The 14,590-nt window shown below is 39.8% G+C and overlaps 1 protein-coding gene across 11 annotated transcripts in view; it reads left to right on the top strand.

The window, feature by feature from the left end:
- Positions 1 to 14,590, top strand: part of unm_hu7910 (un-named hu7910) — a 214,075-nt gene that overhangs the window by 189,698 nt on the left and 9,787 nt on the right. For 10 of the 11 annotated variants that reach the window (XM_060822659.1, XM_060822653.1, XM_060822658.1 and 7 more), the window contains 5 exons: positions 2,897 to 2,995; positions 3,888 to 3,977; positions 4,831 to 4,968; positions 8,244 to 8,379; positions 12,768 to 12,859. In XM_060822659.1, the coding sequence (XP_060678642.1) occupies positions 2,897 to 2,995; positions 3,888 to 3,977; positions 4,831 to 4,968; positions 8,244 to 8,379; positions 12,768 to 12,859 (555 nt within the window). Of the gene's footprint in view, positions 1 to 2,896; positions 2,996 to 3,887; positions 3,978 to 4,830; positions 5,016 to 8,243; positions 8,380 to 12,767; positions 12,860 to 14,590 lie in introns of those variants that run through there. The other variant, XM_060822664.1, reaches the window with a different exon arrangement.

Here is a 14,590-nt window from a genome sequence, read left to right as displayed (position 1 = left end):
CCCACGTGAAAAGTCCAAGAAAGCTTGTTGTGGACGATCACTTTCCCAGGAGCTTGACACTCTCCACTCATTCCACCTCTGTGCTGTTAATGTGTAGGGGGGGGCATGAGTAACATCCTGCTGAAAGTTCCTTGGTTTTGCCGGCATTGAGAGCTAGATTACTCTCAGTGTGCCATTTTTCAGGTCTTCTATCTCTGTTTTGTCCCATTTGAGATTCGACCCACAATGGTGGTGTCATCAGTGAACTTGCAAATTGCATTAGTCTGGTATTTGGCGATGGGTATACAGTGAGTACAGTAGGGGGCTGAGTACGCAGTCCTGGGGTACTCCAGTGTTGAGTATTAGTGAGGATGAAATATTGTCCCCAATCTTCACTGATTGTGGCCTGTGGGTCAGGAAACTGAGGGTCCAGTTGCAGAGAGTGGGGCTTAGTCAGAGACCACTAGGTTTAATAATCAGTCTCGAGGGGATAATAGTGTTGAAGGTTGAAATGTAGTCAATAAATAAGATTCTTACATGGCTGGTTTTGGTGTCAGGATGTTCTGGGGAGGAGCCATTCCTTAAATTACTGCAGATGTGGTCTCCCCAGCACCTTATACAGTTGCAGTGTGACTTCTCTACTCTTATACTCCAACCCCCTAGAAATAAGAGCCAACATTCCATTAGCCGCCTTGATGACGTGCTGTCCCTGTTTGTGTGCTAGCTTTCTGTGTTTCATGCACTAGTTCACCCAAGTCCCTTTGTGTTAAAGCATTCTGCGATTTTTCCTCATGAAAATAAAACTTCTCTTTTGTTCTGCCTTGCAAGATGATAAACTGTATCTGTCTTGCAACCTACCTCTTTGCCTATTTTGTGTCAGATGGAAATTTGGCTCTAGTACATTAACTTGCTTCCTCTAAATCATTAATACATATTGTAAATGGCTGCGGTCCCAGCACTGATCCTGGTGGAACCCACTGGTTACAGGTTACCAACCTGGAAAAGAATACTTTATTCCCACTCACTCATCAGCCAATTTTCTATCCACGCCAGTGTACTACCTCCAACACCACAGGCTCTTATGACATAACTTGTTGTGAGGCACCTAGTCCCAACCACCATTTTTAATGTCCAGTGATTGCACTTTGACCTAATGTTTGGACAGAAAAATCCAGGTTATAGAAATCTAATTGTCAGTTACAAATCAGACCATGGTATGCAACAAATAACACAGTCACCATTTTCAACGATGCATATAATCAGTCTGCTCTGCTGAATAAGGATTCACTTTGTCTATGCTTTGTGGAGAAAGAGCACGTCATTAAATGTAGAGACACTAAATTAAAATTATGTATAACTCAAGGCTGTTGCATACATCAGAAGTATTTGGCAAATTGTATTCAGTTTTTATGAGTAAATAATGTAAATAATATTAGTTTCCTGCATTCTAGGCATTGAACAAGATTATGAAGAAACCTGGCTGTCTCCCTTTCTCAAACAATATTTACCAGATACGTCTTCAGTAGATAATGCTCTGAAATAACCCAGTGTTGGGCACAAAGCCAGAAAACTTAGAATGAATGGAGTCACAGAGTGAGCGCGCAAGCCAGACTCTGGAGAGAAAAGAAATTGGGTCCATTTCCATTCTCTCAAATTCTTCCAGATAGTGTTGCTTAGAAACAAAGGTGGCCTCTGTCTAGACTGCCAATCAAACAGTGCCAAACCAGTCTCATAAACAACAAATTTTCAGCTGTTTGTTGTCAAAAATTCCATTGCCATGGTTCTCATCGGGATCATAACCATGCTGCCTCTTGGTTCTCATTGACCCTGTATTCTCACAGGTCAGGAGCAGAATTGCATGGTGTCCCTGAATACAAAGGTCAATCTAGAACTGGAGTTAACCTATGGTATTCTGCATCCACAGCTTCTGCTTTAATGGAAACTGCTTTTTTTTCATAGTTTCAACATCCACATTCAGCAGTGCAACGGTTAATATCACTGTTCCATCCTCACTGACTTCGCATCGCCTTGTCCGTTTTGGATTTGCATTCAATGCATTCTATTTCCATGAAAAAAATGAGATGAATTTTTAATATCCCATCAAAATTAAATTTACCAAATAATTGTTTCTTCCACAGTTTAGCTATTGACCAAGTATAACAAGATGAGTTCACTATCTCTCAACTGTCAACTTTTACAAATCTGAGTAACAAAAAATGCATTCAGTAAGTTTGACTTGCATGGAGAAAGTTATTCTCTCGATCCCCACTAGTCATAGAGATATACAGCACAGAAACAGACCCTTCAGTCCAATTCGTCCATGCTAAGTGGATATCCTAAATTAATCTTGTCCCATTTGCCAGCATTCGGCCCATATCGCTCTTAAACCCTTCCTATTCATATACCCATGCAGATGCCATTTAAAAGTTGTCATTGTACCAGCCTCCACTACTTCTGCTGGCAGATCATTCCATGCACGCACCACTTTCTGTGTGAGAAAGTTATCCCTTGGGTTCCTTTTAAATTTTCCCCCCTCTCACCCTAAACCTATGCCCTCTAGTTTTTCACTAATTTCAATGATAATGAGCATTGAGTAAGAGGACCCACATGACAGTGACAGTAAAACAGAGAGAGTCTTGTGTGGCGCTGTGCGCTCTCATTATATTCCCTAATGACTTCCCTCTTCAATGATCTCTCCCATTGCTGAGACTCTCAGCTCCTGCTCTCCACTCAGCTAGGTTAGCACACCTAACTTAGAAAGGTTAATTTGATACAGATTAATTATATTAAAGTAAAGAAAATCATCAAGAACTGTTCTGTTTGAAGGGCAGCTCAGTTTGATTAAACAGTTCAGTAAAGGCCCCAGGAAGATTTCAAAAAGCAGTGAAACTGGGGATAATGTGATGTGTTGTTACAGGTTCTGGCCCTGGCTCCAAATGATGGCTTTGCTAAAGTTCATTATGGATTCATCCTGAAAGCTAGGAATCAGATAGCTGAAAGCATTCCATATCTAAAGGTAAGCACTGCACTAGTTAGGTTAACTAATGCTGAGCTGATTGTTGCACCATATTTAAACATCAGAACCTAAACCGGTTAATGAAATGCAAGGTATATTCCTGGAATGAGCAATAAAGCTGGTTAAAGTGGCCGTGATCGTTCTGAAAGTAAAAGCAACGCTAATTCAACAATTAATGCCAAATCCAAATTTGTATTACATTGCCCAGTTCAATATTACATTCGATCAATTTTTTGATCTGCTTAAAGCTACTTCAGATGCTATATTCGCAATAACCCAAAGCCTTACAGCTATCGTTGGTGTTTGTGATAAATATTTGTTGAACCACACAGAATCTATTAGCCTTTTCACAAGAATACATTATGTATTAGCAGAATGTTGCAGACTGTTCTAATCTGCTTGGTGTTGTTCATTGCTTATATTACTGTGTTCTAAGAGGTAAGGAAAGACATTTCATTTTCAGTCTTATTCAAATAGGAGGGGGCTTGATCTCCATCGAAATGTAAAGCTGATCGCACAAATGGAAGTTCAGAGGATACAAGGAAATGCTGTGTGTTATAGTTAACTGTAAGATTATTCTTTCAGAAAAAGGCTGAGAAATGCAGGAAACCTATCCTTCCATCATGTGGTGCTGCTGCATTTCAAGTTGAGCCAGATTTAATTTCCATGTCCTTGCTGAGTTTTGGGACAGCATTCTAAATGTGTTTTTGCAAGATTGCTATTTGCTCTCATTGTGCTGAAGATGGTTAATTCAGGGAACGGTTTGCAATGAAATAGAAAAAACAAGATAGACACAAAGTCAGGTGTATCTGTCCGAGTGAGTAATGAGGAATGTATCTGCTGTGTGTTGGCTTTGTGACGTAAAGATTTTTGCAACATCCAATTTCTGCAGGAAGGTTTATTATCCGGGGAGCCAGGGACTGATGATGGTCGTTTTTACTTCCACTTAGGAGATGCAATGCAGCGAGTGGGCAATAAAGAGGTGAGTATGGCTGCACATTCTTACTTTATAAACGTGGGTCAATAGAATTTGGTTTGCAAAAAGCCTTGATTAAGATCATAAATGTATTTCTTCCACAATGCTGTGTTGTTATACTAAGATAAATGGAAATAGTTCATGGAAATACTACATCATGAAAGAGGCTTTTAGTAAAAACTAGCCAACTCAGAGTCAGAGGGTTAACCTTCCAGTTAAAATTTAGAATATATATTCTAAATTTTATTTTACTATTACTTTCCTGTATTATCTTTTGAAATATGTCAACATATTTCTTTTGCTGTTATTTTTCTCTCTCTCTCTCTCCCCCTCTCTCTCTCTCCCCCCCCCCCCCCCCTCTCTCTCTCTCCCCTCCCACCCCTTCCCTTCCATACTTTTAATGGCTTGTCCTTTGATATTAAAAAGTACAGTGCTACAAAGTAATATTTAGGATTTTTCAATCAGTTAAAATCCAAATTCTCTCTCCAAGCCAATTTCAATATTTGTTCTGCATCAGCAGTAGAAGTGCAACTTAATAAGTGAGCTCCAGGTGAGAGTTTAATCTTGTTTACTTCATCAAAACAAAACTGATAATTTTTTTGCTGTTGACCGAAAAAATTTATGGTCAACTTGTGAATAGATTATGTGCAGAGAGAAATTAACCAATCTGTAATTAGTGACACAAAAGGATTTTAAAATGTAGTTTTGACTGTTCAGAATATTTTGGTAGCATTATATTTTTACTGTAAAACAGTGCAGTCATCAGCGAAGGGGCTAGTTGTCTAGTAGAATGGTAGACCTGCTGACAGTCTCTGGTTCTGATGAATGATATGGTTTCACTGGTTTATTTGATCTCCAGGCGTACACATGGTATGAACTGGGACATAAAAAGGGACATTTTGCTTCAGTGTGGCAGCGCTCACTCTACAACGTGAATGGTCTGAAAGCTCAGCCTTGGTGGACAACAAAAGAAACAGGCTATACTGAACTGGTGAAGGTATGTGTGTTCACTCACTAACAACAGGCTATACTGAACTGGTGAAGGTATGTGTGTTCAGAATAATCACTCACTCACAACAAACAAAGTTTGCATTTGTTTAGTGCCTTTCAAATAGGAAAATGTTAGTGTGTGTCACCTGGAAGAATAATGAAACAACTTAGTGCTGAGCCAAAGTTGAAGTTATTAGACAGGGTGACGGTAAGTTTGGCCTGACAGGTAGGTTTTTAGTTTAAAGGTAGGTGAAAATGTTTATTTGGTTCATCTAGTCTAATCTTTTTTGAGCACCTGACCTGTGGCCTTGAGTGCTATGACATTTCCCGTGCTCATTTAAATACTTTTTAAATGTCTTGTAGGTTTCTCTGTCTCTCCCACCCTATTAGGCAGTGACTTCAGAGTCAATATTTCAAATCGAATGACCCTTTCTCAGAACGGTCTGAGGAAGGCTCTCTCGACCTGATATGTTAACTCTGATTTATCTCCACAGATGCTGCCAAACAGGTGCTATTCCAGCAACTTCTGCTTTTGTTTCTGATTGACAGTATCTGCTGCTCTTTCGGTTTTTATTCAACATCCTAATGAAAGTTGGTTGAATTTGTGTTCAGCAGCTGTGACGCCTTCTGAGGTTGAATAGTCAGTTTGTGTTTATAGATTCAGTCACCGAGAAACTTAGGACAACAAGGAAATGGACCTTACCATTTCTGCAGACGACACATGAAAACTGCCTGGATTTCTTTCCAGTATAAGGAAAATTTCCAGATATCATCTCCTGTAACTCCCACTGCCTTGGAGTTAACACAGCTCTCACATGCTGTTTGTAATTAGTTCAGCTGAGAGTTATAACATGGAACTATCTCTGCAGGGTTTTCTGATGTCGCTGCACCCAGCCAGACGATGTAATTTAAATGGAAAATAATTGCTCTCTCCTTCTAATTAAAAATCGATCCAAAACGAAGGCCAACCACTCTCCTTGCTCTTGTCACAGAAGCTATAATTTTTCACACCCAGAGAAGATGTGTTTGTGTTTTCTGAGGCTTACTGAATTTCAGATGATGATAATGATCATCTCTCAGATAAGTTGCCTGACTGCAAGTTATTGAACTCATGAGAAGTAAGGTGTCTTTTGGGAGTCATGTTTAAAAAGCTTTTTTTCCATTTTTCAAATATTACAGTTCATTCCAAAATGTAAAACCTCATTCATGATTTTTAAATATTGCTGGCATCCCCCTTTTTCTATGCTACATTGTAGATAAAGTCATTATTTTGCGTGTCTAGACACACTGTTGTGCCTAATGCTCCCATTATCCTGATGAAAATGTGCTCTCTGTTCTGTGATCTTAAACTGCATTCTGGAATTGGTGTGTTCAATTTCTTAGAAAATGTATTACGATTGCTTTACTGTTGATTTGTGTATCCCTGTGCATAAAATCTATCATACCATGTCTATCTTAATGGCATTATCCACCTGCATTCAAACTTCAAGGAAGTGATATATTTGATTGTTTAGTTCTGTATGTTTATTCACCTTGTTTACTGTTGTTCCATTTATAGTACAATTTTTATTCTCTTTCAAAGATTCTCTTTATATTTTCTCCATTTCATTTTTTGGGTTTATTCAGATTTTAGGGGCAACTGTTTCATTCTCACTAATTCGTGCATTGGATGAGTCAAAAAGTGTGGTGCTGGAAAAGCACAGCCAGTCAGGCAGCATCCAAGGAGCAGGCGAGTCAACGTTTTGAGCATAAGCTCTTCATCAGGATTGTGGAGGGAGGGGGAGCCCAAGGAGGCTGAGAGGTAAATGGGAGGGAGATAGGGCTGTGGGAAAGGTAGCTAGGAATGCAATAGGTGGTGGGGATGAAGATGATAGATCGGAGAGGAGGGTGGAGGGGATAGGTGGGAAGGAAGATAGACAGGGAGGACAGTGCTCAAAATGTCAATGCTCCTGCTTCTTGGATGCTGCCTGGCCTGCTGTGCTTTTCCAGCACCACACTTTCTGACTCTGATCCCAGCATCTGCAGTCCTCACTTTCTCTTCATGTATTGGATGAAGCTGTCATATAGTAACATTATCTTCTGTATTGATTTTGATTACTGGGGTACTCTGACACACTCAGAAGCAGAATTAGAAGAATTCTTCAATAATTATTGACTGTCTATTAAATTTTAGAGTCGCCCAGAACTAGAGGGCATAGGTTTAGGGTGAGAGGGGACAGATATAAAAGGAACCTAAGGGGCAACTTTTTCACCCAGAGGGTGGTACGTGTATGGAATGAGCTGCCAGAGGATGTGGTGGAGGCTGGTACAATTGCAACATTTAAGAGGCATTTGGATGGGTATATGAATAGGAAGGGTTTGGAGGGATATGGGCCGGATGCTGGCAGGTGGGACTAGATTGGGTTGGGATATCTGGGTCAGCATGGACGGGTTGGGCTGAAGGGTCTGTTTCCATGCTGTACATCTCTATGACTCTGCATACCACAAGGCATCCTTCAGATTGAGGTCACAGCTACTGCTTTATCACTGCATTTTCACATAAGTAGAATATTTTAACCGGACTATTATTACCCAACTCTTTGATTGTATCTAGAACATATTACTTTAAGAAATTATTCTGGGTGCGCTCTGAAGAACCCAGTTTTGAGCTCCATTTGCCAATCTGCTTCACCTGATCTACATATAGGTTATAGGGTTACCTTTCTTACATGCTCTGTTATGTCTTGTATTGCACTCCACTCTATACTGGAACTATTGTAGATGGGCCTCTAAACTACGCTTTCAAGTGACCTTTCCGATGTTTGTATTTCTACCCTTACTCTTACAAAATGAAGTAATGCCTCATAGATACCTCAGCACCTTCTCAAAAGTATCTCTCTGTAAGTTTCAATTTAATTTTAACCTTATTTATTCACCAATTCTTGTGGTTTCATGTGCCTTCTTTTCCACCTTGTAGAAATATATTTATTTTATGCTCACTACATCTCGTGCTTCAAAATTTCCCGTTGCTCATCTGTTGGCTAAGTTATTTGCACAGTTAATTTGTTTCATTCTTTTTTTATTGCCATCGTCATTTTATTGGTTTCATGTTGTTGCTGTACATTGCACATAATAGATCTTTCTGACACTGCTTAGACTTGAGTAACTGCTTTCTTGAATTGTAATATTGCTGTTGAGGAAGAAATATTTCTGATATTTACCCTTGGCTGTGGAGGGCTAGTTGTTCTGTTGAGGGCTACAAAATCTGATGTCTAAATTTCAATAGCTTTTCTTTCTTTATAGACTCTTGAGAGGAATTGGAAGTTGATTCGTGATGAGGGTCTGGCTGTTATGGATAACGAAAGGGGATTTTTCTTGCCAGAAGATGAAAACCTGAGGGAAAAAGGTGACTGGAGCCAGTTTACACTTTGGCAGCAAGGTAATATCTCATTATGAGGATATCACTATCAGAGATGAGTGACATTACTGTTTTTTTTTAATTTTTTCATGGTGTGGACATCATTGGCCTCTAGACTACCAATCCAGTGACATTACCACGATGCACCCCTTTCTTATTGCAACCTATTGCACATGAATAATATGTAAAATTAAACTTTTTTTTCTGACAAGTAACCAGATAAAGAGGAAACGTGATAAACTATTGCTTTCTTAAATCGCATGCAGTTTTGAATAAATCAAATTCAAGATAAACTTGCTTTTCATTTTGTTAATCCCTCAGCACGTGTTGTTAAGTCCATTATTAGTTTGCTTTTTTTATGAACTGTGGGTAAATATCTGGATAAACTTTCATGTACATTACAGTAAAAGTGGAATGTTTTCAGTTCAATCTAAAAGCTTCCTCTCTTCACACCCTTGAAGCATTAACCTGATGCTGAAGGTACAGTTTCTGAGATGTTAATGCAATCTGATACATAAAATCCTACAATGCTGCAGTGCAAAAGGAGGGCCTTTGACCTATTGTGTCTGTATGGCTCCGAAATGAGCTACCCAGCTCATCCCATTCTCCCATCCTGACTCTGTTAATTCATCACTTCAAATATATTTCCAGCTGTCTTTTCAAACCTAGTGTAGGATCCATCTCCACCACTCTCCCAGGCAGCGCATTCCAAATCTTAACCATGCTCTCAGTAAAGACGTTCCTTTGTGTTGCCAAATTCCGTACAGACGCAATCTGCAAGTTTGCTGATGTCACCACCACAGTAGGCTGGATATCGAGCAGTGATTACTCAGAAAACAGGCAGGAGATAGAGGTCTTGGTGCCGTGGTTCGTTGACGATAACCTCTCTCTCTCAATGTCGGCAAAATAAAAGAACAGATAGTTGACTTCAGGAAGGAAGGAGGAGGACATTGCCCTATCTACATCAGCGGAGCTGAGGTTGAGAGGGTGGGGAGCGTCAGGTTCCTTGGAGTGACAATAACCTGTAATCTGGTCTGGACCTCCTGTGGTCAGGAAGGCACAACAACGCCTCTTCTTCAGGCAGCTCAGCAAATTCAGCATGTCCATAAGGATCCTCACCAACCCCTACAGATGCACCATTGAGAGCATACTGTCCAGGTACATAATGACCTGGTACTGCATCTGCTCTGCCCTGGACCATAAGAACCTACAGAAAGTTGTGTGCACAGCCCAGACCATCAAGGAAGCCAACTTCCCATCCATGGACTCCATTTACATTTCTCGATGCAGTAGAAAGGCTGCCAACATCAAAGACCCCTCCCACCCTAGTACTGATTTTTCCTGCAACCTCTTCCATCAGGGAGAGGATACAGAAGCTTGACCATACGCACCAGCAGGAACAGGAGCAGCATCTTCCCTGCTGTTATCAGACTGCCGAATGGAGCGCTCTGATTTCAAGACTAATGTTGATCTTGCTTTGTGCCCTCTAGCTGACAATCGTGAAATTGTGACCCTTGGTTACTGATTTCTGATTTGATAGTCAACCTGCCATGTGGAACTGTTTCACATGCTTTCTGCAAGTCTGAATATACAACATTCACAGCACTACCCTCATCCACTGCCTGTGTCACCTCACCAAAGTACTCAATTACATTTGTCAGTCATGACCTGCCCTTAACAAAGCCATGTTGATTGTTCAGTATTTAGGTTTTTTCTGTTAGTGTATATTTACATTATCCCATATTATGGTCTCCATCAGTTTTCTCACTATTGATGTCAAGCTGACAGCTCTGTAGTAGCCTGGGTTATATTTGCAATCCTCCAGTTTCTCCAAAGTTTATCCTATGTTACAAGAGAGGCCTGGAAAATTCCTATCAATGGCTTCGCGATTTGTTCCCTCACCCCTCTCTGCAATCTAAGGTGCATCCCTTCCAGGTCTGGTGACATCTCACCTTGGAGTGCTACCAGCCTTTGTAGCACCTCTTCTTTATCTATCATTGTTCTGCTCAGTTGCTCAACACCAGTGGGTCTTTGTCACCACTGCCATTGACCATAGTCATTTGTGAGCTTTGTCAGGGACTGTCAAGTTATTGTGCTGCAACATTTACTGATAGGGGATTGCACTTTGTTGCAAGCTGTTGTAACAGAAAAATCTGATGTGCTGAGGACTGGAACGTGAAATTGCTGCAGGAGGTAATGAAATAATGGGCTAAGTTCTCAGCTTCATGTCATGACCAAAGTTCCTTATCATATGACATCCTGTGACTGAAATTCTGTTCTTCCGTCTGTGTAACTCAACATTCTGTTAGCTTTGTTGACTGCTCCCATACAGTTAGACATGTTGACTATTCACTCTGCAATGATTTGTTGACCACCTTCAAATTAATTGCTAGCTATTTTCAATGCTATTTGAAGGGAGTACCCATGATCGATCAATCAACTTGTGGTTGATATTTTCTGCTGGCTTACATTAAATTTTGTCTATTATGTAGTTGTTATAATTCTCTCTGACTCCAGTCTCTTAATGTATTTTAACAGTGAAGAGGTATTGGTATCTGAATCAATCTTCCTAACTTGGAATTGTTAAATAAAAAAAGTACCAATAATAAATGGGAGAATTATTCAAGACAGTTTAGCTGATTATTTTTGTTCATTGTTCAGTGTAGTTCTTCGTGTGGGTCCTTCAGTATTCAGGGTGGGGAGAAGGGAGATGATATCGAATAGAGGGAAGTGATTTCACTTGGTACTTGTCTCCATTTGATTATTATATTTTTATGTTGTACCAATGCAAACTCTGTTGTAGAACTACTAGTTGCTCAGTTATTTTACTGTCCTTTGATGATTTACACGCGTTTATCCACACTGGCTTAACAATTATCCCACTTCTGGCTGACCTTCAATGTGTTTGCCGTGGTTTCTGAGCAGTTCATTTCTTCACTGATACAACCTGCAGTCATGGTTCGGAAGGACCCAGAGATTTGAAATGTGATGCATAAAGGTTGAGCCTAGCAGTCAGTGCTCACTCTAACCCAGTTATTACTACTTGGCAGGCATAAAACAAAAACTAACAAACTTGGTGTTCTGACCTCCGATAAATCAAACCAGATGTTATTCCATCCTACTTTCATCAGCTGCTGTGCATTTGGTTGCTAACTCTTAACTCTGTTTCATAAATGTTTAATCGTTTCCTTGTATTTTTAAGTCAATAGATCATCTTTTTCTGAATCAACAGATCACTTTGTTCATCTTTATTACCAAGATTGTATTACAATTGTAAACAATCTGTAATCCCACAGCTTCCACCTTCCCTCAGGTGTCACCTTTATGATTAATCTGTTCTTAAAAAGCTCTTAGCTGGTTTTGATTTCCGTATCTGGAGTACTTCTGGGTGAAGGTATCTGGGTGAAGACATGATTGAGCTGAGGTGCATTTTCTCCCGGTCTATACCAACACCTTGTTTCCTTACTGTGCATTACCACAATAGGGGTTAATGGTATGTTTTATAGCTAAAATAAAATGTGAAGTTAAAATTTATCTTGATGAATTCTAAAATCTTTATTTCTTTAAATGTAGATTTTTAGGAGGTTAGAGGGTGAAAGAAACCAGCTTTATACGCAAGAGGAGCAGATCCTGTCAAGGCAGATGTCACTTTCAGTGGATATGTGCATCAGAGCACCTGAATGCACAGTTACTGAGCACTCAATTGCAGTCCTTGGTGGATAGAATTGGACTCCGACATGCAGGAAGACGAGCTAGTGTAGATGGCTGTCATTGACCCTATGACACACACAGCCTGGATTATTGATGGAGTAAAATTTTATGTTTGGAGAAAGCCCCCCCCCCCACTTAGTGTGGGTTGGATGAGTGAATTAGACATGGGAGTCTTACAAATGGAAGAGGAATTGGCAAAGGGACACAAAACTAGAAAATTCACCAACTCATGCTAAACATCCTTTATTGATCAGCGTGTTCAGGATACATGACAGCATCCATCTGAACAAATCGGGAATCATTTTGGAGTGTTAGGGACAGTGGACAGACAGGTTGTTGTTGTTTTGGGTATCGTATTAGTGTGAATTTATCTGGTTTAATCCTAAAATAACATGGTGTCATATGACTCCTGACTTAATTCTAAATTAATTTACTCTCTCTAACCCCACCCTTAAATATTTTCAAATCTGAGTGAAATAACTGAAAAGCTCTGAGAATTAAAAGCTTGTTGGTATGTTGTCCACCCGTGAGAGATATTGTACGTGTACTAATTAGATGTGAGTCAGTACATCAGTGGTGGTTGAATTTGAGGTAAGTTTTGTGATGTGGCTGGTCATGAATTAATCTTAATTATAACAACCTGAAATTATGCTAATGCAGCTGCTGCCATGTATTCATTTTTCTTTGTCCCCTCCTAGGTCGCAGAAGTGAAAAGTCCTGTAAACAAGTCCCGAAAACATGTGCCTTGTTTGAAAAGTTTCCTGAATCAACCGGCTGCAAGCGTGGGCAGGTGCGTTCAATATATCCTCATCCTTTATTGGCGCATAATGTGTCAATTCAGTGTTAAGTGGCTTGTTTTAATATGGAATCCCAATAGTGTGGAAACAGGTTATGTAGTTTAACAGGTCCACACAACCATCTGAAGAGCATCCAACCCACACTCATTCCCCTACACTAGCCGCTTAACCCTGCATTTCTCATGACTAATGCACCTAGCCGATAAATCGCTGAACAATGTGGGTTATTTTGCATGGCCAGTCCACCTAACCTACGCATCTTTGTATTGTGGGAGGAAACCAGAGCATCCAGCAGAACCCCACGCAGACACAGAACTTGCAAACTCCACACAGTTGCCTGAGGTTGGAATCAAACCCAGGTCCCTGGTGTTGAGAGGCAGCAGTACTAACTGCTGAGCCACCGTGCCTAAAATATTCTATAGATTTCTATTACAGAATTTATGAAATGTGACCAGTGAATTTTGAACAAAGATATAGCATGTATTATTGAGCAATTTGGAATAAAAATAAATTCAAGTTTGATTCAAAAATAGATTTTTTTTGTTTTAAAAAAAAATTCTCAGCACACAAGTCATCACCATTAAATAAAGCTCACAATGCATCATACTTTCACACCAATTAAAATGTGTTTTGAAACAATTCATTGAGTTCCTGATTGAGCCTTGTCACTTGTGGCATCTGTGATTAGCTTGACATCTCGAGTCATGGCATTTGCTTGCAAGCATGAGAGAGAGAGAGAACCTGTCCATTTCTCCATGACATAACCTTCAGAAGCACATGAGATGCTCCAGTTTTAATAAGATTAGAGATTGAGATATACTGTGATGCATTAGGGATGGGTCTAGCATTTAGAGTCCTCAGTGTAGTACTAGTTATTAAAACTTGACAGGTTAAACAGTTTAAAAAAAACTTAGTGTTCTGACTCCAACCAAATCTCATTCCTCCTCACCTTCATTAGCCACTGATTATTTCTGACACATTTAGTTGAGAATAATTGAGAACAATTTCTAAGATGTGTGATAATTTTCCAATCAATTGCTATAACATCAGCAATCTACTATTGACAATTCTGATTTGTCTTTAATGCACTTCTGAACAGGAAAGTCATAAATAATGGCTTAGATTCTGTGCTAGAAATGAAAATGAGAACGTGAGCACTTGTTATTCTGGCAGCAACTTTTTTTTTTCACAAATGTAGTTAAAGATGGAACTCAGGATGTTGCTGTGCAAGCTCTCTCTCCTTCACAGACTTTATTACACTATTACCTCACCAAGAGATTCGGTATTAACACATGAAGGATCTGAATTTGCAGTAATTATCCATAAGTTATTCATTAAGCATGCCAAAAAAGAAATTCAAACTTGTCTAATCAAATGTATCACAAAGCTAGTCCCTTTTTTTTTCTAAAAGCTGTTCCTTAGCTCAAGGAGACTCTGTCCTTGATATGTCTCAAACAGGCAATAAGCCAGGCTGGGCTCTGATCAGTCTGGGTTGGTACAGAGATGAAAAGGATTTTGCGAGGCCTTTTGTTTGCATATAAATAGATGATTAGATTCCCATTATTATGGAAACAGACCCTTCGGCCCAACAAGTAAAAAGTGAGGTCTGCAGATGCTGGAGATCAGAACTGAAAATGTGTTGCTGGTTAAAGCACAGCAGGTTAGGCAGCATCCAAGGAACAGGAAATTCGATGTTTCGGGCCAGATGAAGGGCTCTGGCCCGA

Source organism: Hemiscyllium ocellatum, chromosome 4 (assembly GCF_020745735.1).
Source record: "Hemiscyllium ocellatum isolate sHemOce1 chromosome 4, sHemOce1.pat.X.cur, whole genome shotgun sequence".
NCBI classification, from domain to species: domain Eukaryota; kingdom Metazoa; phylum Chordata; class Chondrichthyes; order Orectolobiformes; family Hemiscylliidae; genus Hemiscyllium; species Hemiscyllium ocellatum.
The sequence above is the reverse complement of the archived record's forward strand: the minus strand, read 5'-3'. Positions and strand labels throughout refer to the sequence as shown.